Consider the following 24560-nt stretch of genomic DNA (forward strand, 5'->3'; position numbering starts at 1 on the left):
TTTACTTTTCATCTGTATAGACGTTTTTTCTAAATGCATCATGTGCTGTTTTCCTGTGTGTGGATCAACTAAGTATGAAGGGGTTAGTGGGTTGCATCAGTAACATCACAAGTGAAGAAAGGCAATGGATAACTGAAAGACTGATTTGCCTGGAAAAATTGTCCAAACCAACCAATAATCATTCTCAAAACAAACATGCACTAAACAAGCACCTGTGGAAACCACACAACTTTTTCAAACAGGGTTTAGACCCTGTTTAGCCCACAGTTCCCAAACTGTGCATTGTGGCACCCTGAGGCGCTTCATTAAAGTCACAGGGGCACGGCGGGATAATTTAAAGGCACTGCAGGAATGCCTGGGGCACAGCGAAAAAAAATTACAGTGTTTAGTTTGGGAACCTCTAGTACAATGTTTCTCAAACTGTGGGTCGGGACCCACTAGGTGGGTCACGAGCCAATTTCAGGTTGGTCCCCCATTCATTTCAATATTTTATTTTTAATGTATTAGACTTGATGCCACCATGGTATGTGACTGCATTTGGGGAAATGTTACAGACCTGTACTTTTAACAAGCTACTATGTATATTCTTTTAACAATGATAGTAAATGGGACTTACTCCTGGGTTAGTGTGGGCAGGATTGCAGCCTAGGATGGCTAAAAATTTTCCTGCTTGATGATGTCACTTCCAGTCATGACATCACTTCTGGTGGGTCTGGACAGATTCTCATTCTAAAAAGTGGGTCCTGGTGCTAAATGTGTGAGAACCACTGCACTAATAGACAGGACACCTACGTTCATTTACAGTTGCTGTTTCCAAGAACCTATCGACAACCTTAAATGAGGACTTGCGGAATCTTTTTCTTTATTTATTTACGTTAGAAATTTATATCCTATCTTTCTGTCCCAATAAAGGGACAATGATAGTTTAACCTACAATGGAACAGAATTGGCCACATGTGGGCTTAGGGCTGACTGGATTCCCCAGCAGGACACTACAAGAGTGGAAATAATTGTGAATAACATACAACACATACATGACCAAGCTAGAGCTTGGGGCATAAGTATGGTAGGATGTTGAATCAGGGGAAAGAAGCAGATTTAATGGGTAAATTATCAACCCATGTGTCATCAGACCATGCTGGCAACTGGTGCCTGCCTGGTAGTAAGGGGAAGGGTCCCTCCAGCAGCCTTTGCAGGGTCTCCTGGTATTGGACTGTGGAGGAAGTCAAAAGCCACTGCCTTTACAATAGTTTTGAAATATTTGCATAAACATAATGTGATATCTTGGGGGAGGGGAGGGGACCCAAGTCTAAATGCATGTAAATCTCAGCCCAATGTGAGGAATCATCCTGGTATTACTGTTGAGGAAATCAGAAGCCCCTGCCTTTATGAGAAATAAAGTTACAGACAAGCCTTCTAGGCATTTATTAGATGAATAAATGATATTTGCTGAACTTCTTCTGGGATGTGCCCAAGTTTTGCATTTTGATCCAACCTGCATTTAAAGATGCTCACCACACCTACAAACCTCTATCAAAAATAAAGACAATCTTAAGTCACAGAGAAAAGCACACCAACAACCACCACAGTTCTTTGAAAATTTGGACCTCTATGGGGGGGGGAGGGTGCGAGTGTGTGATGAGACAGAATGCTAAACAAGGTATTGAAAATTAGTGTAACAGAATTAGGCAGACTGGAGCTGCAAAATATTACCTGAAATTCATTTTCAAGGTTTACATTTAGCTCAGGGGCAGAGTAAAATACACATAGGGATATGATTCACAACCAGGAGTTAAGGAAAATATGAAATTGTGTTTATTGTTTATGTTTGAAGTGTTCAAACGTTCTGTTCCTGAGCAATGCATGCTCTGGACAAATCTCTGGGGTAAGTAAAAATTTATATTAGATTGTGAACAATGTTTCAAGATTCTTCCTGCCATAGAAACAAAATGCAGTTGCCAAGAATACTGTACAACTTTCACAATGCTGTATTTATCAGAGAAAGGTACATGTGTTCTAGAATTAAGCGAGGACAGACCACTTTTGTGTGAATTTAAGCCATTTATGCCCAATGTTGCATATACACAACAGGGGCCAAATGTGTTCCCTGTTGGGACAGGTAAAAATGAGTTAAAAACCGGTAAAAGTTCACTTGCAGAACAGATTCATTTGGATTTGGTTGTATCTGTAGGTCTAAGTAAGAACGCTTCTTGCACAGGAGCAGAGCAGAAGAAGCTGCATTCAGATGAATCAGTTCATCTGCCCCAGTAGAGGATACTCTGACCGGCAACTGCTCATTAGGGTCGCTGGAGATGCTGGGGATTCAACCTATGATCTACCACCACTGAGCTATGGCCATTCTCTGTCAAAGAGGCAGAACTCCTGATGTCACTGGTAATAAATTAGCCATCACCAATCAAGGCACATTTCCAGAACCCCTGAACCATTCACTTATCCAACACAGACAAGAAAAGAAAGACACACATGATTATCCTATGCATGTTTACTTAGTAGTAAATCCCACTGAGTGCCATGGGCCTTACTCTCAAGTAAATATGCATAGGATTGCTCAGATCACTCAGATGTGTCTGTGTATATACTGGAAAGCTATAACACAATAGGCTAGAAGAATTGTGCTGAAGAGTCTTTACATAACTAGATCCTCACTGAATATTCATGCTTGTTCAAAAAGAGACGGGACAAAACAGAACATCCAAGCAATTTCCATCCCAATAGTTGTCCACACTAGGGCCAAGATGGTTCCAAAAACCAGAATTTAACTTAGTTATGCAAAGACTAGTGTTCTAGCACAAGAAAAGTACACACAACTAGAGAAAGTTAAAAATCTAACTCATGGACAAACATAACAAGATATTGATTGGAATGACTTCAGGGTCACCAACCTGAACTGGAAATCTTTATTTCTGTGGAATACAGAGGCCTGTGGAACAAAATCTCACTTCTTGCAAAAAGAAAGAGAATCAATCCAAATTCAGTCAAGTTAGCCAGTAAAAAATCAGTAGCTCAAGCTTGTTAAGTGATTTTGTAGGAATGTACACATGAATGGCCAGCAGTGGCATTAAAGCATTCATCCAAAAGGAGGCTAGAGACAAGTTCAAGGCTTTGGCTCATGCAGATAAGAGACAGAGTTTGTTCTTTCATTGCGGCTGTTAGTGGTCCAGAAACATGTTTCTTGATGACAGACATGGAAGGTGGTCTGAAGCACCCTCTGTGAGAACCACAAAACTAGCAGCTTCCTGCACAAAGAAGGAACTTGTTGTGTTTTAAATAACCATTTTCTTCAAACTTTGCTTAAAGTGCAAAGTAAATAGTCTAGCACACGCAGACTCTTTTCGGCAACAACTTTCCCTCTTGTGTCTTCTATTGTTTTGGACTGCATTCCTATAGATAAGGCCATATCTATTTTTATACTAGTTAAGCTGAAATCTTATGTGGACATATCTGGGAAGAAGTTCTGCTGAAGTCCATGGAACATACTTGTGAGTAAATATATATAGGATCAGGCTATAAACAACATCGCAGGTTGCAGTCATATAGTACAGTGATTTCCTTGTTGAGTGCAATAGTGGACACAGGAAGTAATTATTTCACACAACAGGGAACATTTAAATAAACAATTATATGCATAAGCAGGAAGGAATAATCTTAACAGTATAGAAGAGAGTTAGGCACATAGTATCTTATAGAAACATAAGACCTGAAAACCAATTTGCTACAGGTCTCAGTTTGCAAATACAGGTTGTGCCTCGTTATCCACTGAGGTCCGTTCTGGAACCCTCAGTGGATTAAAAAAAAATCAGTGGATACCAAATCAGTGGAAAAATAGCTTTAAAGACCCACATCCAGGTTTCTTGCTCCTCCATTAGTCCTAATAGAATAACTTCATTCTATTAGATTCCGGTATTCACCCCATCCTAGTGGCTGAATGCAGTATAGTGTCTATACTGATGCATTCTGGGGCAAGAATGGAGGGGCAAGAAACCTGGAAATGGGTCTTTAAAGCTATCTTTAACCCTGAGAAGTTTGCCACTGGTGCAGCTGAACAGCATGAAGGTTGGAAATTGGATTTTGGTGCTTTTTTAAACTTGTTACAAGGCATTTAAATGTGGGCCTCAGTATCAGTGGTGAGTCAAATCAGTGGCTATCTAAGCACCACCTGTATCCAAATCTGCTTCCAAAGTGAACTTGTAGATTTGGAGCTACGTCCTTGATTGCCTCCCTCTCTTCCTTGCTGGTCTTCCTACTATGCACTGCCCCTAGTATCTTGGGACATTCTAACTCAACCCCTTGCACAATCAGGCCACCAACAGACATCATTCATAAGCAAATATGATCTCATTGCTGTGTATGTCCAAGGTTCATTTTTTAACAGTTAGAAGTGTTTATTAGAGTCCCCAAAGTGGCAAAAAGTGCTAGAAAAAGGTACTATGAACAGCAGGGCACAGAGCTCTGTCGCTTTTATTTGCACAGGTATGTCCAAACAAACACAAGTAGAGATCTGAGGGACAAATATTAAAATAAATGAAACAGAAGTGTGAATTAAGCCTGATCCTTTCACATCATTTAATCATAAACCATATGGAATACACTTTCGTTACATTTGTTAAGAGTTAAACTAGTTGTTACAAAGCCAAAGGCAAAAGCAGGGGTGAAAAAACAGATATGAGCAATATGGAGGACATACAATAACCTAACTAAAGGTAGCATACCTTCCTCACAATTTTCATGGCACGAAGATCTCCACATGCACTCAGAAACATAGCCAATGATGGCAGTCTACCTAAAAATCATGTACCCTGAGATCTGTCCTAGATTTGAAATAATTATTCCTTTGTAGTTAATAGAAAAGTTCCAGTGTATCTGAAAATTCTGGATAAACTTTTTAATGAGAGAGAACTAACTGCATATTAGAAAACCATAGCCCACTTCTGCACATCAGAGAGCCCTAGTAAAACATAATTGTTTCTTAATAGTAAGTTTACCTTGACCTCCGGCACCACTGATTAACTGAGCTGTGGCTGCTATGAAGACAAAGAGGAACCAGCTCAGTGTCTTGAACCAATGATGGACCTCCATTGTCACCATCAAATACCTGCAATTATCAGCAAACCTGGAACAAAGAAGCAATTATCAGCAAGGAGGCACCATTTCAAATTCCACTTGCTGAGAAGCAAGATTCTCAGCAAGGTTTGTGGGTTGCTCATGGAAATTTTCATGATTGCATAGCAAAAATGTGTTTTAAGAGTATCTGCAATGGTCCATCTTCTTTTTCTTTTACAGGTCAACTGGTCACCTTTTTTTAGCAAAGGAATTTGTGCCTTTGGCAAGCATACCTTGCTAACTGGATCATTTAATTTTTTATAACAATTGCGAGTTGGGCAGAAACAGAGGTGTATCTGAGGCTCCTTGAATCATAACTTCCTCCACACTGTAAGTTGCATTGGTTTGAAGCTGAAACATCAACCTTATAGGTGGTTGTTTTGTTTAAAATTCTTTGGAGGCTGTGCATTCAGAGAGAGAGAGAGAGAGAGAGAGAGAGAGAGAGAGTTATCCCCTGCAGCCAAATTTTCCCTCCCCAGTCTATGAGATGGGACATTCATCATTTTAGCTTGCCGAAAGCTAAAATGTTGGAAAATGCTTGATCATGCAGAAAGTCTTATTGGCCGTGTTCTCACTGAGGTGATAAAGCAGCATCTGGACTACTTTATTTCAGACTGCAGATGCAGGATCACATGGAACAGAGTTTCTCAAACTGGTGGGTCACAAGCCAATTTCAGGTGGGTCCCCATTCATTTCAATATTTTATTTTTAATATAGTAGACTTGATGCTACCATGGTATGTGACTGCATTTGGGGAAATGTTACAAACCTGTACTTTTAACAAGCTACTATGTATATTCTTTTAACAATGATGGTCAATGGGACTTACTGCTGGGTAAGTGTGGGTAGGATTGCAGCCTAAGATTGTTAAAAATTTTCCTGCTTGATGATGTCACTTCTGGTCATGACATCACTTCCAGTGGGTCCTGACAGATTCTCCTTCTAAAAAGTGGGTACCGGTGCTAAATGTGTGAGAACCACTGACATGGAAGAATGCTCTTCCTTACAGAAAATAAAGCTTCCAAGTAGAGAATTAGCATGTCAAGGAAAAAGCTAGTTCTCTATCTGCAAGGATGATAGTGTTTTGTTTTTAAGCAGAGGCACATTGATTGCATCAAGCGAGTCCCCACATTCAGGCTGAACTGATACAGATTTAGCACTTCACAGGGCTGGCCCAAGATTTCCCACACCTCAGACTGATGCCAAAAAGCTGCCCCCACTTACCTGAGGATGCACCAACCTCTGCTCCACCCACTCTCCCATGTTCAGCACCCTCCTCACGTTCACATTTCCTCTTCCTCTCCATCTCTGTCTTCCTTTTTCAGTTCAGTGAATGGGAGGAGAAGGAGCAGTAGAGGCAAGTAGGCACAGACAGAGATGAGAACCTCACCAATGAGCTTCATTGCTGGTTCATTGCCCACCAATCTGCTGCCTGAAACAATCGCTTCAGTTGGCCTCAGGGATGGGCTGGCCCTGCCATCTCAGTGAGAACAAACTTAGAGTGGCACAAATAACACCATACTCAGACCACCATAGAGTGGGACAAATAACACCATAAACATGAACAACAAAAAGACTTAGAAGTAAGTTGCGGAATCTCACCCACACCGCCAGTCACAAAACCATGGGACAAAGAAGCTTTCTATTTGTCTCTTCTGGAAGATACCCTTGGAGTTGACCAAACCCAACCCAACAGCCAAACCCAACCAAGCTACACGAATGCACAGGAGAGGACACCACCATGTAACCATAGATTTCTTTGAGTTTCCAGGCAGTCACTCCCTTGCTGAAAAGCCACAGAGAGCATCAAAGAAACACTATAAGAAAACTTCCAGAAGTGCACAAGGGCAGGGCTGGCACCAGGAGTTAGCACTATTGTTGAAATTGCCAGGGGTTCAGAGACATCAGAGACGTTGTTGATCCTTGAGAGGCTTATGGAGGGAGGCCCACCCAGGTAGGGGGACTATGGAGGCCACAGTTCGAGGCCTCTGTTGGAAGGAGCTGGTTCAGCACAGTGCATATGCATAACTCTCCCTACATTCGTTTTCTGAATGCTTTCTGGTGAGGAATCAGTAACTAATTCGCAGTTCATTCTCTATCTGGGCAGTGGTCTACTGGAAGGCTAGCAACCCTAGACATCATGGAAGGACACCCAGGATTCATCATATAGAATCAGGCAGGAGAAACTCAGCTTAAGTCGGATGACTCAGTGGACCTACAGTTTCCTGCCCTAGACAATATCATCTGGCTGATAGTTTATCCAAGTGTCGTGGAGATCTGTATGCTTGGGGCAAAATAGCAGATGGGGTCGGAATATGTTGAAAAAATGGGGTCAGGTAAAATATGTTTCAGAACAAGTTTTTCAGTCAAGCAGTTTCCTGTTGCTACTTGAATGAACTATCCAAAGAGCTTTAACATTATGTTAGCAAAAGCAGAACTCACAAATATCGTCAGGACCAAACAGCACAACTTAATCTGTATTATTTAAAGTTAAAGTGCCACCGAGTTACAAGAAAGCTTAAATATAAATTAATTCATTTTTTTGGATCCCAGTCCTACAGTTACTTTCTTCAAACTGAAATAGCCACAGCTACGATATTCGTGCTTAGGAGAAAAAAAGCTGAGATCTGAAAAGTGAATACACAGGAATTTTTCCCTGGATTCAATGCTTCCCTGCTGAGTTCTTTGCAGCCAGAATATCCATGGCTCCAGGAATTACATTTCTTTATAGAACATAGGATTGGGAAAACATGACATTGCTTGATCAGAGGAAGGCCTATTTTTTCTTCACCATCGCTCCCCTGCAAATAGTGTTTCAAGACACACTGCACTGAACTCAAAGACTGCACATGGCTACCATGGCTAGTAGCTATCTACAGCCCTGCCATAAGAACATAAGAACAGCCCCACTGGATCAGGCCATAGGCCCATCTAGTCCAGCTTCCTGTATCTCACAGCGGCCCACCAAACGCCCCAGGGAGCACACCAGATAACAAGAGACCTCATCCTGGTGCCCTCCCTTGCATTTGGCATTCTGACATAACCCATGATTCTGCCCTCCATGAATGTGTTTAAAACTTGTGGCCATCACCACATCTACTGGCCATAGAACTGGAGATGCTGACACAGGTTTAGCTGTCATTTAAATGTTGCCACCTGAAAAGAAAATAGTGCTGCATGAGTATTTTATCATGGCTTTTTTCTTGTTGTGCACTCCAGTGATTTGTTTGATTTTAATTATATTTGTTTTTTATATTGGATACGTTCAGTACTGTATGTTTATATCTTTGGGTCAATAAGCCCGAAGATCTCACCAAAAGACAAAATAAGGACAAAGCAAGAACAGTCACTAACCAGGGAGAGCTCAGAGAAAATAGGGTCTTTCCTTGGCAGGACAGCTGCTCTTGAAATGGATGATACCGCACCAAAACAATTTCAAATTCTGCAGCAAGGAATGGCCAGATATCAAAATAATAATGGCAATTAAATAATAGTTTGCATATCTTACTCAGGCATTATAGAGCTGGAATATTATGTTGCAACAATTTGACCGGTGTCATTTTTTCCCCCATATATGAATTCTGGCTCTCTCACACATGTGGCAAACGCATTCAGGGCAGGTTAGGCGTAGCACACTGGTCCAGCTGCTGCTGGCAAGGCTCCGGGAAGCCAAGTCGGACTGGCGCCAGCCACATGCCATAGTGTGAAGCTTGGCTGTGGATATCAAGAGGAGAGGAAGGGCAACGCTCTTCTCCATACATCTGCTCAGCAGTCATTTTCTTCACGTGGTGGCCACAAATATTTGGCTATGTGCATTCGCTCTGGCAACAGGCCAGTCGTGGGCGAGAGGAAGGGAATGCAGAGCAGATGGCTGCAAGTAGACTGGGCACGTGCAGAACTTGCATGGCATACAACACATTTTTTTTATGATTATTAACAACAGTATTTATATATTACTTTTCAACAAAAAGTTCACAAAGTGGTTTACAGATAGGCAGCCCAATCCTGAGCTGCCCACTGCCCTGGCACCAAACGACTGCTGTGGCAACCTGTCCATAACAGGGCAGCTGCCATCGGCTCCTCAGGGGAAGGGGGCATTTGTCCCCTTCTCCCAGGTAAGGCAAGTAGCCCCGCAATGGGGCTACTCGATTCTGTGGCAACGCTTGGGCTGCCGGAGAATCAAGAGCCTCCATGTCAGGCCCACAGCCTGACACAGAGGCTCTGGATGCAGATGTGCAGAGCTCCACCAGTACCACCTCCCACCCCGCTCCCTCCCCTGGCATGCCTCTTCCCTGCCCTCTCCCCACCCTCCCCCCGTCCTCCTCCCCACTTCCCCCCACCTACCTCTCTGCCGCCTGACGGTTCAGGCAACTGCAGAACAGCAGCAGTCCACTGGCACTAACCCAGAGCTGAGCTAGCACCAACGCTGGAGTGCTGAAGGAAGCAGCTGCTGGTCTTTGGCCAGAGCAGGAGTTGGACCAGTGGTACTGGCCCATAAAGAGGACACAGGGAATGTAGTTGGAAAGAGAAAGGAAGGAGGAAAGAATGAGAAGGTGCAAGAATGAACAGAGAGACCAGGTGGGCAAAGAGGATGTACGTAAAGGGGACAGAAGGGTGAAGAAAACAGAGATCAAGAAGAGTAGGAGCAAGGGCCAAGTAGGCAGGAATGAGTGGAGACAAGGAAAAGCCAAGGAGGCAAAAGGGAAAGTCAAGGAAGGAACTGGGCTGCAGAGTGAAGCATAAGAACATAAGAACATAAGAACAGCCCCACTGGATCAGGCCATAGGCCCATCTAGTCCAGCTTCCTGTATCTCACAGCGGCCCACCAATTGCCCCAGGGAGCACACCAGATAACAAGAGACCTCATCCTGGTGCTCTCCCCTACATCTGGCATTCTGACTTAACCCATTCCTAAAATCAGGAGGTTGCGCATACACATCATGGCTTGTACCCCATAATGGATTTTTCCTCCAGAAACTCATCCAATCCCCTTTTAAAGGCGTCTAGGCTAGACGCCAGCACCACATCCTGTGGCAAGGAGTTCCACAGACCGACCACGCGCTGAGTAAAGAAATATTTTCTTTTGTCTGTCCTAACCCGCCCAACACTCAATTTTAGTGGATGTCCCCTGGTTCTGGTATTATGTGAGAGTGTAAAGAGCATCTCCCTATCCACTCTGTCCATCCCCTGCATAATTTTGTATGTCTCAATCATGTCCCCCCTCAAGTGTCTCTTTTCTAGGCTGAAGAGGCCCAAACGCCGTAGCCTTTCCTCATAAGGAAGGTGCCCCAGCCCCGTAATCATCTTAGTCGCTCTCTTTTGCACCTTTTCCATTTCCACTATGTCTTTTTTGAGATGCGGCGACCAGAACTGGACACAATACTCCAGGTGTGGCCTTACCATCGATTTGTACAACGGCATTATAATACTAGCCATTTTGTTCTCAATACCCTTCCTAATGATCCCAAGCATAGAATTGGCCTTCTTCACTGCCGCCGCACATTGGGTCGACACTTTCATCGACCTGTCCACCACCACCCCAAGATCTCTCTCCTGATCTGTCACGGACAGCTCAGAACCCATCAGCCTATATCTAAAGTTTTGATTTTTTGCCCCAATGTGCATGACTTTACACTTACTGACATTGAAGCGCATCTGCCATTTTGCTGCCCATTCTGCCAGTTTGGAGAGATCCTTCTGGAGCTCCTCACAATCACTTCTGGTCTTTACCACTCGGAAAAGTTTGGTGTCGTCTGCAAACTTAGCCACTTCACTGCTCAACGCTGTCTCCAGGTCATTTATGAAGAGGTTGAAAAGCACCGGTCCCAGGACAGATCCTTGGGGCACACCACTTTTCACCTCTCTCCATTGTGAAAATTGCCCATTGACACCCACTCTCTGCTTCCTGGCCTCCAACCAGTTCTCAATCCATGAGAGGACCTGTCCTCTAATTCCCTGACTGTGGAGTTTTTTCAGTAGCCTTTGGTGAGGGACCGTGTCAAACGCCTTCTGAAAGTCCAGATATATAATGTCCACGGGTTCTCCCGCATCCACATGCCTGTTGACCTTTTCAAAGAATTCTATAAGGTTTGTGAGGCAAGACTTACCCTTACAGAAGCCATGCTGACTCTCCCTCAGCAAGGCCTGTTCGTCTATGTGTTTTGAGATCCTATCTTTGATGAGGTATTCCACCATCTTACCCGGTATAGATGTTAGGCTGACCGGCCTATAGTTTCCCGGGTCCCCCCTCTTTCCCTTTTTAAAAATAGGCGTGACATTTGCTATCCTCCAATCTTCTGGTACCGTGGCCGTTTTGAGGGACAAGTTGCATACCTTAGTCAAGAGATCTGCAACTTCATTCTTCAATTCCTTAATAACCCTTGGGTGTATGCCATCAGGGCCCGGTGACTTATTGATCTTTAATTTATCAATGAGGTCTGAAACATCTTCTCTTTTAACCTCTATCTGATTTAACTCCTCAAGCAAGCAAGGCAAGGGCATGGCAGAGTTGCCAAGATCCCTCCAAGGTCCAGGAGCGGACAGGTATTCGCCTGTTGCCATACAACTGGGAGGACCCAGTCCTCAAACACCCATCCTTGCTCCTGCAGCAGCAGGTGGCCTGAGCCCTTCGTTGTCCCCACAGGCCCTTGGGCCACTGGATGCAGAGCCTCCACCTAGACCAGACCCACTGGGAATCCGATGAAAGGTGAAGAAATCTACCTGGGCGGGAAGACTCCACCCTGTTTTCTCTTATCTGAACTGGCCCCACTGGAGGGCGTCAATAAATAGCTGCGGAGCATCTACTGCCTGTCAGGACTGCTTATTACTCCACACTCTGTCCCACACGCCTTGTCCCCATACTCATTGTCATTCACAATGTCGCACCGCAACCACTTTGATACAGTCCTTCCCCGCCAGGAAGAGGTAGGGTCACAGCCAGACTAATAAAGCCTCCTGAAAACCACCTTTAGCAATTATTTAACAACATCAAGCATTAATCACTCACAAAGGGACAACTTCTCATGTGTTGAATCCCAAGAGAAATTCATTTTCATAATTTGCACAAGAGAACAAAATCAGGTTTGTTGCAAGTCCACTTGGCTCCATGATACCCCTGTTCCACTAGACACTGCCTACTGAAGTGAGGTGACACAGCAATGATCCTGCAGCTAATTAATTCTGGGTCTGAGAATCTGTCACAACCCCCTGGAATTATGTCATGACCAGAAGCGACATCATCAAGCAGGAAAAATTTTTTTAACAATCCTAGGCTGCAATCCTATCCACACTTACCCAGAAGTATTGACTACCATTGTTAAAAGCATATACTTAGTAGCCTGTTAAAAGTACAGATGTGTAACATTTCCCCAAACACAATCACATACCATGGCAGCATCAATTCTAATAGATCAATATATTGAAATGAATGGGGGCCCATCTGAAATTGGCTCACAACCCACCAGTGGGTCCCAACCCAGAGTTTGAGAAACACTGTTCTACAGCATCCCTTCCAGCTACTCTAGTCTAGCCTTAAACCAGACCTTTCTCATTCCTGGCCCTCTCCTTATATTCCCCTGTGCTTCACCCCCCCCACACACACACACACACATTCCACCCACCCAGCCTGGTTATCTTCTGGGTCCTAAGTCTCCTTTTTGAGGGGAGGACGAGGATGGAAAAGCTCCGGTAAACACTTGCTGCGTTTGGGTTGCTGCTCAGTTGACCAATGGCTACACCCTGTCCTGATGAGGCCCGGAAGGCCATTCCCTGGGTCAAGTAAATCCAGCCCCATGAAAATAAATCCCCCCATGCAAGCTGCATAGTGCTCCATGTTAGATAAATTGCAGGAAATATTTCTGAGAGTCAGCATGAACTAGGACTGGTGAGATTTGGGTTCAAATTCCCAAAGAACTGAGTGATCTTGGGCCAGTCACTAGCGTTCTGCCCAGCCTACCTCACAGAGTTGTTGTGAAGATATATTCCAAGATGGAGAACCTTGTACACCAACCTGAGCTTCTTAGAGCAAGGATGGGATACCAATAAGACAAAAGAAAAGATCCTGGACTTCTAATGCCAAGTAACTTATGCACAGGATCACAGCCTCTAAGTAACATTCCACTGAAGAGTTGTTCTGCAGGCACGTCTGTATGCTCTTTGATGCACAACACTTTGCTGTATAGCCTAAAGCACATGTCAAAGTAACCATAGGCAGGCCACAAACATCTGGAAAGTGGCCAGGACTTCTAGGTGGATTTATTGATTAAAATATTTTTATCCCCCTTTCTGTTGTAAAAGTGACAGAAAACCCCCAGGGTGGCTAAAAGCCATAAATTTAATTTTATGACTCATAAAATATAATAAACCATCATACCACTAAGAATTAACAAAACTGCAGCAAACAGAAACAATCTAAAATAGAACAAAATAATAGACAGAGCAGGTAAGGTGACCTTCCATTGAAGTCAAGCATCACCAGATAAGATCGATACACATGATACAAGATACACATGATATCTGAACAGTAGGAGAAAAGGAACCAGGCAAGACTTCTAAAACGCATACATGGCCACCACCACCAAGAAGGCCCCATCCCAGGTCTCCACCATCCACAGGGGTGAGACCCACATGGAAGACCCACGTTTTCCATCAAAAACCAGAGTGGGTGGACAGGTTTATGTCGAAGGAGACAGTCCATTATACAACCTGGCCGCAAACCATTTCAGGCCTTAAGGGCAATAATTACTACTCCAAATTTTGCTCATAATTGGGCCAGAATCCAAAGAAAATTGTATAATATTTGAGTCATGTGCACTTTCGTACAGAAGGTTGGTACCTGTGCACACATTTCCATGTGAATGTCTGTCCCTACTTCGGTTTATTTTTATAGGTCAGCAATCCGTGTGCACTGAACACAGATTGTACCTGCACTGAATGGAATACATGACTAACTGTCCCCAGGTACAGGCTAACATGGAAAGTCCCCACATTTGAACAAGGACTGTGAGCATTCTGGCAAGCCCCTCCCCTGCTGACATCACACTCCAAAGCCCCACCCCCATGAGTACAGGCGGGGTGGGGCATCCTGAATTGCTGCCTGAAGCCATCCTGGGTTTGCCACCTCAGTAAAAAAAAAAAAAAAATGACCCCCAAACCCTTACCATGCTCCTTGCACACTGCCATGAAAACCAGAAGTGCAGGACTTCCTGGTTTCACAGCAGTATGTGAGAACCACAGTAAGGAGGAAAATGATCTGCTTCTCACCTGGGCAAGTGGGAAGCAGATCCTGGTGGTGTGCATTGGCAGCAGGTTAGAGAGAGGCAGGTTAGAGGGAGGCAGGTGAAAGGAACCTTGAATCTTCAGACCCCTTGCAATCTGCCACTGATGCAACTCACATCAAGGGGCTGCATGGATGAGCCCATACTGCGTACAGAGTTTGTCCGCACAGAGCAGCAATTTTCAAGCTTTTTCATCTCATGGCACGCTTATAAAGCACTAAAATTTTCAGGGCACATCATCAGTTTTTTGACAACACTGTGCTGCCCAGTGGGGGGCTCACATCTCCAAAGACCCTAATGAAAAATTACTTTCCCCAAAACACCTGTGGACCATTTGTGGCACACTGATGTGCCACAGCACACTGGTTGAAAACTGCTGGCGTAGAGTCTAGATCAGTTATTTTCAACCACTGTGCCGCAGTACGTGAATGGTCTGCAGGTGCGCCATTGGAATTTGGGGGGAGGGTCATTTATTAATAGGGCCATTGGGGAGATATGAGCCCCCCCCCCACCAGCAAGCTGCCTGGTGTACCTTGTCAATTGTCCAAAACCAATGGTGTGCTTTGACAAGTTTAGTGCCTTGTCAGTGTTCCATGAGAAGAAAAAGGTTGAAAATCACTGGTCTTTCTGTTGGCAACCTTCAGTCTCGAAAGACTCTGGTATCACGCTCTGAATGGTGGTTCTGGAACAGCATCTAGTGTGGCTGAAAAGGCCGATTCAGGAGTGACAGTCCCTTCCGCACTGGGAGCAAGTGCAGTCTGTCCCTGGTCTGTCTCCCTGGCTATGGACCTTCCTTCTTTGCCTCAGACTGTTCGTCAAGTGTCTCTTCAAACTGGGAAAGGCCATGCTGCACAGCCTGCCTCCAAGCGGGCCAAATGCTATACCCGGGGAACAATTCTACCCATGATTAAGGATACTGGGTGCCCAGTGTCTAATCATGGAGAGAATCTCCCCATGGGTTCAGAGTTTGACTCTACAGACAGGTCTCATGAGGGTGTGGGGGAGGGCAGGTTTTTGAACTGTGCCAGACAGGGAAGGGTTTTGCCATGTTTGAAACCATGGAGAATAGCCACAGTTACACACCTCCACACAAGTGGGCTTATGCCCATATTCACAGCTGTACACAGGTACAACTTCACATGTCACAGGCAATGTTGCTGTGTTCTGTTTATGCTGGTCTTTGACCATATTCATAAATTGACTTGAATTTCACATGTCAACAATCCTTTAAAGTATGGGAGGATGGACAGGACATTGGAACTTGTCAAACTCCCTCCTGCCTGCACATGGACATCTCTAGAATGCTGGGGGGGGGGGGGTAGGATTGTTGAAGCATCCTACAAAGTTCATGAATAATAGAGGAGAAAAAGCACTTTTCCCCTTACACCAGGGGTGCCCAAACCCCGGCCTGGGGGCCACTTGCAGCCCTCAGGGGCTTCCAATCTGGCCCGCAGGGAGTCCGCAGTCTCCAATGAGCCTCTGGCCTTCCAGAAACTTGCTGGAGCCTGTGCTGGCCCAACGCAACTGCTCTTAGCATGAGGACGACTGTTTAATCTCTCACCTGAGCTGTGGGACAAGAGCCCCCTCCACTACTTGCTGTTTCACATCTGTGATGCAGCAGTGGCAGCAAAGGAAAGGCTGGCCTTGCTTTGTGCAAGGCCTTTTATAGGCCTTGAGCTACTGCGAGACCTTCATTCATTCATATAAATTCCATCTCTAATAAATTCATTTATGTAAATTTATTCAAATTTTTAATGTAAATTAATTCTTTTTTCTCCCTAGCCCCAGACACAGTGTCAGAGAGATGATGTGGCCCTCCTGTCAAAAAGTTTGGACACCCCTGCCTTACTCCAATGGGAGGGAGGAAGAGACGATATCCAGATTTTTGAGCACTTTTCAAACCAGTGTGGGAGCAGGAGCAGCAGGGAAGGATGGGTCAAATTGAAGATGGCAACAGCCCTTTTTTACTGGCAATGACTGAATTCGTGTTTGCATTTCCCTGGATTGTAATATGAAAGGAAGAGCCTTTGTCGCCAAGAATGTACAGTTAGCTTGACACTGACTCTCTTCCACTTTCTGTCCCGAGTTCACCACATTCATAAGGGGCAGATTCCAGGCAACAGACCAGGCAGGGCTTTTTTCACACATGAGCATGACACCAAAAGATGTCTTTGTATTTCCCATGTCTAGAATGTGAGTATATTTAAAGAAATCTACCCTGGCTGACGCACCCATTTGATTTCTGAAAGCAAGACAGACAGACAGACAGACAGACAGACAGACAGACAGAGCTCAGAAGTATTCTTTCTGGCACCCCCGACACACCTGTAGTGAGACTCATAAAATGCCCAAAGAGATAGCACCAGCCTGTCCTCCAATTCCCCTCCCCCAATTAATTATTACAGTGCCTTTCTCCAGAGAAAAAAGCTGAATTCTAAAGTTTAATTCTTAACCAGAGGGGGTTGCCGTGGTCATTGCTTCTGTCCCGAATCACTTCTGGATAAATGTTGCACAGAGCTTAGGGAAAGCTCTTTACACATGCTCAACAGCACTCTCTACTTTGTTATTACTAAACTCAGGGCTTTTTTTCTAATGGAACTCGGGGGGACGGAGTTCCGGCACCTTTTTGCAGGGGCCCCTCCCCTTCGGAGGCATTCCAGGAGGAGGGGGAGCAAAACAGAGGCATTCGCTGGGTGGGTGCTGGGGGGTGCAGGGTGGGTGGGTGCCTGGCCCCTGCCTGACCGCACAACGACCCCCTCCTGCCTCCAACTCCAAGCTCTCGCCTGAGCCCAGCCCGCCTCCCCTCCCCCCACGCTCTGCTTCCCCAAGCAACTTCCAAGCCAGTGGAGGGCACGGGGGACATGCACAGACGCCAAGGAGGAGGACGGACAGCCAGCCAGCCAGGGAGACGGGCTGCGGCACCCACAGAATGCCCAGGTACTGGCTTGGCGGAGGAGGAGGGGAAGGAAGCTGTCTGGTGCAGCCCCCATGCCAATCTGCAGCAGGAGCCTAGGCGTGTCTACTCAGAAGTAAGTCTCACTGTGCTCAATGGGGCTTGCTCCTGGGAAAGGGTGCATAGCCTTGCAGCCTGAGAGCCCAAGCCTATGCATGTCTACTCAGAAGTAAGTTCCATTGTGTTCAATGGGGCTTACTCCCGGGAAAGTGTCATAGCCTTGCAGCCTGAGTAGACAGGCAGAGGAAGGGCTCTAAGGCTGCAGTCCTCTCCACACTTTCCTGGGAGGAAGCCCCACTGACTCTAGTGGGACTGACTTCTGAGGAGACAGGCAGAGGAGGGGCTCTGAGGCTGCAGTCCTCTCCACACCTTCCTGGGAGGAAGCCCCACTGCCTCTAATGGGACTGACTTCTGAGTAGACACCCATAGGCTTTGGCTCTGAGGCACTTTTCTGGAAGTAAGCTCCATTGAGTAAGAACAAGACTTACTGTTCCAGTAAGAACAAGACTTACTTCAGAGTAGACATACCTAGGATTGGGCTCTTAATCCTGGCAGAGATATATATCTGCACCCATTTTCACATGCTAAGGGCCGGTGAAAAGGGATTCCAAGTGTGTACAACATGCTGTCCAGCCTTGCCAGAGATCCTCCTCATCCTTCCCCCACAAGCATATCCTCCACCAGCCAGCATTTGCAGCTCCTCTCCAGCAATGCACAGCAGCTGCTCAGGGCAGCAGAGAACATACAATTGCATGCCAAGCACCTTCCCAAAGACACAGAGTATTCTGATACTGAATTAAACCATATTTAATCGCTTGTTTGCAAAAGTAGCTGTTTCTATGTGCACCTAAGGACCCCTTTCGTATAATAATTCCTTTTTTGTTCTTACTCCCGCAGTTGCTTAGAGTAATTTTACTACATGGAACTCATGTAAGCTTTTTTTCAAAATCCATTCACTGCTTCCTCTCCTCAAAGTAGTGCAGCACTACATACTACACGCTACAAGTGCACCTGTACAGTATTTTTCCCCAAGTGTAGAAAAAGTAGCTAGGGGGAAGGGGATGTGGAGATTGACAGCCCAATCCTATGCATGTCTACTCAGAAGTAAGTTCATCTTTAGAGGGGAAAGCACATAAAAATATTTTATTTCTCCAATTAAAAATGGTTTAAAACTAACTAAATAAAAGATTAACAAGTAGTGAGTTCCTGCACCTTTTTTTTTTTTTTTTTTACAAGAAAAGCACTGACTAAACTTATACTAGGAAGGAATCCTAGGAAGCCCAGTCCTATGCATGCCTACTCAGAAGTAATTCCATCATAGTTAATGGGGCTTACACTCAGGTAAGCCTGGATAGGATGGCAACCTAAGCCTGGGAAAGCTTACTCATAGCACAAGTCCATGTATGTCTACTCAGAAGTAAGTCCCACTGTGTCCAATGGGGCTTATTCCCAGAAAAGTGCATACAGGACTACAGCCTCTAGTTCAGTGGTTCCCAAACTGTGGGTCAGGACCCAATGGTGGGTTGTGACCTGATTTTTGGGTGGGTCCCCAAAGGGTGATGGAAAGATCACAACACTAATTGCCTCTAGGCTATTGAAAAATCAAATACTGTAGCAGCTAATGACCCTGCAAAGAGTTCAGCTCCTGCAGTTTGCAAGCATGGATAAAGATAGGGAGATAAAGTTTGAGGGTCTTTTTCCTGGTTATAATTACTTATAAATAAAATATTTCTATATTTCCTTTTTATAAAGTCTGGTAGACTAGGTGGGTTCTGATAGAGTGTCGTTTTAAGAAGTGGGTCCCGATGTGAAAAGTTTGGGAACCACTGCACTAGTTACAAACCGTCACTGACATTCTTTCCTTTCCACGTTACAGCCAAGGGGGCAGTGTCCAATTCTGGGACTTTCCCCAGCTCAAGTTAAAGTCAACGGATTCTTCAGACAAGGCATGCAACTCTGACACCTCGGCTGGGAAACTTTTGCCCCGCGAGATACAAGAAGCAATGGAGGCTGCGGCGTAGCTGGGGGGGGGGCAAAGCACTAAGTTTTGCAGGGAGCCTCACCGCAGCGTGCAAGCAGCCTTTCCCCTTCGGAACTACTCCAGGCAGAAGGGGGGAAAGAGAGCAGGCAAGCAAGCTCCCCCCACCCGGAATGACTCTGAAGAGGAGGGGCCACTTGCACGCTGCAGTGAGGCTCCCTGCAAAACTTAGTGCCTCGCCCCCCCTCTAGCTACTCCACTGAATGGGGGGGTTCTGGTTACTGATCGGATCCCCTCTGAGACAGTCAACAGTGTACTAGTCGTAGCCCAACAAAGACACACACCCACCCTCCTAGCTCTGCAGACTTGGCACGCAGACAGTTGAAGATCAACCTCTCTTTTTCCTTGCAAACCCCCCCCCCCAACCCCACATCTTTCCACTTGGAAGATCATTCCTACCCCATCATCAGAGTCTCCAGGTCTTCCTTTGTTTCACTGATGATCAGAAAATCCTACAGATCATTTTAAGGAGGGGGGTCAATATTTAGGATCCCTTTCTTTTCACACACACAGCTCCAAGGTTTTTTTTACCCCCTTACGAAAATTCTGACGCTTAAGAAAAGTTTTGTAAAAACAGATGACAAGGATGGAGAGAGAAGCAAAAAAAAAAAAAAAATCAGACCCACCTTTGCAATCATGAGTGATGACCAGATCCTTGGAAGTGGAGGGGAGAGAAGAAGACAGCCCTGGCACAATCCCACCAAGCCTCTGGTGCAAAGTTTGTTTGCCACCCCTCAGTGGCTTCAGAGCCCTGGATCAGAGAAGCAGCAGCAGCGATGAGAAGGAGGCAGCCAAGTAAAGAATAGAAGGTGGAAGAAGAAGCCCAGCCCCAGAGCATGAACCAGCACGAACATCCCACCCAGCGCCCTCCCCCGTCCTCGCCCACCCCCACTCCTCTCTCCCATCCTTTACCTTCTCCATTCACTCCAGAAAGGGCAGCCTGGGGGGAGCTTATACAGAGCCAGGTGTGCAGTGGCAACCAGGAGAAATGGGAGCCTTAGACAGAAACCAGGGTGGGGAAGGGGCTTCCACACCCATTTGGGTAAGGGAGGAGGAGGAGGGTCCTTCCAAGCCAGGGTTGGTTCCCACCATTCACTTCATTTGCTGGAAGATCTGAGAATATGAAGGCAGAGCTGCAGCAAACACTGAATCTGGGTTAGGCTGCCATCCTCTCCACACTTATCTGGGAGTAAGCCCTATTGCTTATAATAGGACTTACTTTAGAGTAGACAAGCTTAAGATTGGGCTCTAACAGTCCAGTCCTATGCATGTCTGTTCAGAAGTAACTCACACTGAGTTGAATGGGATTTTCTCCCAGGTCCCTGACAGCCCAATCCTATCCACACTTTCCTGGGAGTAAGCCCTATTGAATCTAATGGGACTTACTTCTGAGTAGTCATGCATAGAACTGGGCTGTAAGTCTCCATTCTCTGCTAGGAACTGTATTTCTGCACTGATAGTGCAAGGATCCTTCCCAGAATATTCTCACTGGTTTACAGTTTCCAGAATTCTTTGGCAGAAATCACGACAGCTGAACTGCTATCAAAGTTGTACATGACAAATTTGTAGCTTAGATTTGGCCCAAATTGATGCAGAAATCCATGGTGTTTTTTGTTTTTTTTTTAAAAACTGAACAAGCTGCTGCTGGGGTATGGAAGGATGCAAGCTTTCCAGTGACACAAGCATAAAAGAATTTGGGCTGGAAGAGTGCAAGCTTTCCAGTTACACAGGGCTCTTTGCAGCACAGAAAATTCATGCACTGAAAATTAATTCATAATGGGGCTGTTGTTCAAGTTGTAGAGATTCACCAACACTTTGAGGGGGCCCTCTCAGCAATGTTATAAGATATGAAAATGACAGCTTCAGGGGATTAAGCTTCCTTTCTGCCCTTACTCTTTAATTCTCTGTCTGTGGGATCTTGTGGTGGTTACGCAGCATTATGGGAAAGGAATTCTGTTGTATATACAGTATTCAGAGATACGCTCTTCCATGTAATCGGGCAATTTGCGCTTGTGGGGCCAAATCTGAAGGGGATTCAATTATCAGAATTCGTAACCCTATAAAAGAGAAAACTTTAAATCATAGTGGAAATGGAAAAGGTGCAAAAGACAGCAACCACAATGATAATAGTAGGCTGGGACACCTTCCTTACAAGGAAAAGCTACAGAGTTTGGGGTTCTGCAGGGTAGAACAAAGGTGCTTGAGGGGGGACATGATTGAGACATATAAAATGATGCAGGGGATGGATTGAGGGATGTTCTTTTTCCTCTCATGCAACACCAGAACCAGAAGGCATCTGCTAAAATTGAGTGTTGGAAGAGTTAGGACAGACAAAAGAAAATATTTCTTTACCCAGAGTGTAATTAGTCTGTGGAACTCCTTGCCACAGGAAGTTGTGATGACATCTGGCCTAAATGCCTTGAAAGGGGAATTGGACAAATTTCTGAAGGAAAAGTCCATCACAGGGTACAAGCCATGACGTTTATGTGCAACCTCCTGATTTTAGAAGTGGGCTACATCAGAATGCCAGGTGCAAGGGAGGGCACCAGGATGCAGGTGTCTTGTTGTCTTGTGTGCTCCCTGAGGCATCTGGTGGGACTCTGTGAGATACAGGAAGCTGGACTAGATGGGCCTGTGGCCTGATCCAGCGGGGCTCTTCTTATGTTCTTATCTATGTGGGTGGAGATTGAATTGGGGCAATGGCACTGGGTGAGAAGGGAGTGTTTAACCCCTTTCCCCCCTCCAGCCATCTTGCTAGAGGTAGAAAAGATATTGTACCTGTATTGAACCTTTCTTCCCTATGAGCTTGTGTGTGCATGTGCACACTGCTCCCCAGCATCACTGCTCTAATTCAACCTGGCACCCTGGTGCTTTGCAATCGTAAAAAAAATAGTTGGCAAGGCTATTGCTGCACTCCTGCCAGGCAGCAGACACAAAGCTGAAGGGGCCAGGAACTAGCTGTAAGAGAAGTGGCACTTCAGGGACATTTTTGGCAATTTCTGATGTGGCTGTTGTGGGTTTAACCATGATCAAGCTTTCACTATAGAAGTACAAAGAATCTGGTATCAAAGTTGTGCTGCTCAGTGTGTGTCTTCTTCCCAATGGACGTGTGCATTAGTTACTCTAGCACAGCAATTTTCAACCTCAGTCTCATCATGGCACACTAACAAGGCACTCAGCTTGTCAAGGCACTCCATCCGTTTTTGGACCATTGACAAGGCACCGCACTGCTGATGGGGGGCTCACATGGACCCTCACCCAAACTCCCATGGCACACCTGAAGACCATTCACAGGATTTGTTGCTGTCTTCCATATACTTACATGTGTAGCAAAGTATACAACACAGTCTACATAGCAAAGTAAAATACATAAATGATTCCCTGTCCACAAAGAGCTTGCAATCTAAAATAATGCCAAAGGAACACCAGCAAACAGTCACTGGAAAAGACTCTTTGCTGGGGTGAAGAGGGACAGTCGTCTCCCTGCTAAATATAAGAGCATCACTTCCAAAAGTTCCTCTTTGCCCAGTTAGCAGGGATGCCATTCATATGTGCCTTTCATATTTGTTATGAATTTATGTTTAAATTATATCCATATGTAAAGTCCTAGCAATACACATGCGGCTTTGGTAGAATTTCATAAGCAAATAAGACAAGCCCTTCAGTGCCAAGGATCTTGCTATCTAATGTTGACATTGTGGGTAAAATAATGGGGGAGGGAGAGAGCACAAAAGACAAATGAGTGTCGTTGCAGATACCCATATTAAGCTTTGTTACAATGGGGTGACATTGAGGATTACTTGTTTTACTGTTTGCTGTTTTACTGTTTTTAATGTGTTTAATAATTCTACTGCCATTGTAGTATTTCATCAGTTATTACTCCTTTGTTGATGTTACGTTGCGCACTGTTTTATGATTCTTATTATTTTATGGCTGCTTTTATTTTGCTGTTTTTATTGATTCTTTTTTTTGTATCTATACATTGTTTTAATATCAGTTGCTGCTTGTTGATTGGTTATTTTATGTGCAGTTTTATTGTTGTATTTTATCAGCTATTGTATACGGCATTTTATAGTGGCTGCTTTGGGTGCCTGCATTAGGCAGGATGGAGATATTATACATGAACTACAGCCCAATCCTATCCCGTGCTGGAACAGGAAGGCCGGCTGGTCTGCCCCATATCCAGAGAGGAGTTGGGGCTACCTGTGGTTCAGCCCAGGGCAAGGGGAATTCATTCAGCAGCACCAATAGGGCTACTTGGACCTGTGCCACCTAAAGAGGTGGTGCAGATCTGAGCAACCTGGAGCTGCTCCAGGTCACCTGGGATTGGGGTTAGGATCTGGCACAAGTGTCAGATCCTGACACCACCCCCCACTCAGCCATGGCTTGCCGATGGCCCACCTGCCACCCACCCACCCCTTGCCCTGGAACACTTCCTTCCCACCCTCCCCCACTCCCCTAAGACCCCAGCCTGACATGACCTGCGTGAACTTACCCATCCCCATTGCCATGGAGGACGAATCTGACCACCCTGGGCCAGCGCATCTCCCTGTGCTGGCCTGGCTGACTTAGGAGGAGGTGCAAACATGACTTACAGCACGTTTGCGATGCTCCCGGGCCTGCATAAGGGACTTATGCTGGCCCAGCACAGTCTTGATTGGTTGGTTTGGTTGGCAACCTTCCGTCTCGAAAGACTATGGTATAAGCCTACAGCACCCGATATTCCCAGGCAGTCTCCCATCCAAGTACTAACCAGGCCTGACCCTGCTTAGCTTCCGAGATCAGATGAGATCAGGCACCTGCAGGGTAACAGTTGCTGCGCTCTCAATTAATTAATTAAGGCAAAACTGGAGAAGATGACATTTGGGGATGGATCTGGAGGAGAAGAGCAGGGGGCACCATGTACAGTCATATCACATATAAACAGTATAATAAAGGACTTTCAAATTAGTTTTCCCTGAGTTCAAATTCTTCTTCCAGAAATATCCTGTTCCCTCACCCCCATTTAATTTTTTAAAACATCCAGCCTGAGGAAGAATCCTGTGTAACTCAAAATGCTTCACATTGCATTGTGAACACGTGTTGGTCCCAATACAGGTACAATTCTGTAAGTTTTGCTCTTGTTTACCAATATGACAACCTGTCCTTATAACTGCAAAGTTTTCTTCATAAT

General features: G+C 45.3%; 1 protein-coding gene and 1 pseudogene across 6 annotated transcripts in view; both read right to left on the reverse strand.

The window, feature by feature from the left end:
- COL14A1 (collagen type XIV alpha 1 chain) overlaps positions 1-20128 on the reverse strand; it is a 161205-nt gene extending 141077 nt beyond the window's left edge. For 5 of the 6 annotated variants that reach the window (XM_066623748.1, XM_066623744.1, XM_066623743.1 and 2 more), the window contains exons 1-2: positions 5355-5421; positions 5004-5131 (exon numbers count right to left, since the gene is read on the reverse strand). In XM_066623748.1, coding sequence (XP_066479845.1) covers positions 5004-5131; positions 5355-5371 — 145 coding nt within the window. In that variant the 5' untranslated portion in view covers positions 5372-5421. Of the gene's footprint in view, positions 1-5003; positions 5132-5354; positions 5422-20013 lie in introns of those variants that run through there. The other variant, XM_066623746.1, reaches the window with a different exon arrangement.
- Positions 20129-24091: 3963 nt separating this feature from the next.
- LOC136650026 (5S ribosomal RNA) lies at positions 24092-24211 on the reverse strand (annotated as a pseudogene).
- Positions 24212-24560: the final 349 nt, after the last annotated feature.

This window comes from Tiliqua scincoides, chromosome 4 (assembly GCF_035046505.1).
Source record: "Tiliqua scincoides isolate rTilSci1 chromosome 4, rTilSci1.hap2, whole genome shotgun sequence".
In the NCBI taxonomy this organism is placed as follows: domain Eukaryota; kingdom Metazoa; phylum Chordata; class Lepidosauria; order Squamata; family Scincidae; genus Tiliqua; species Tiliqua scincoides.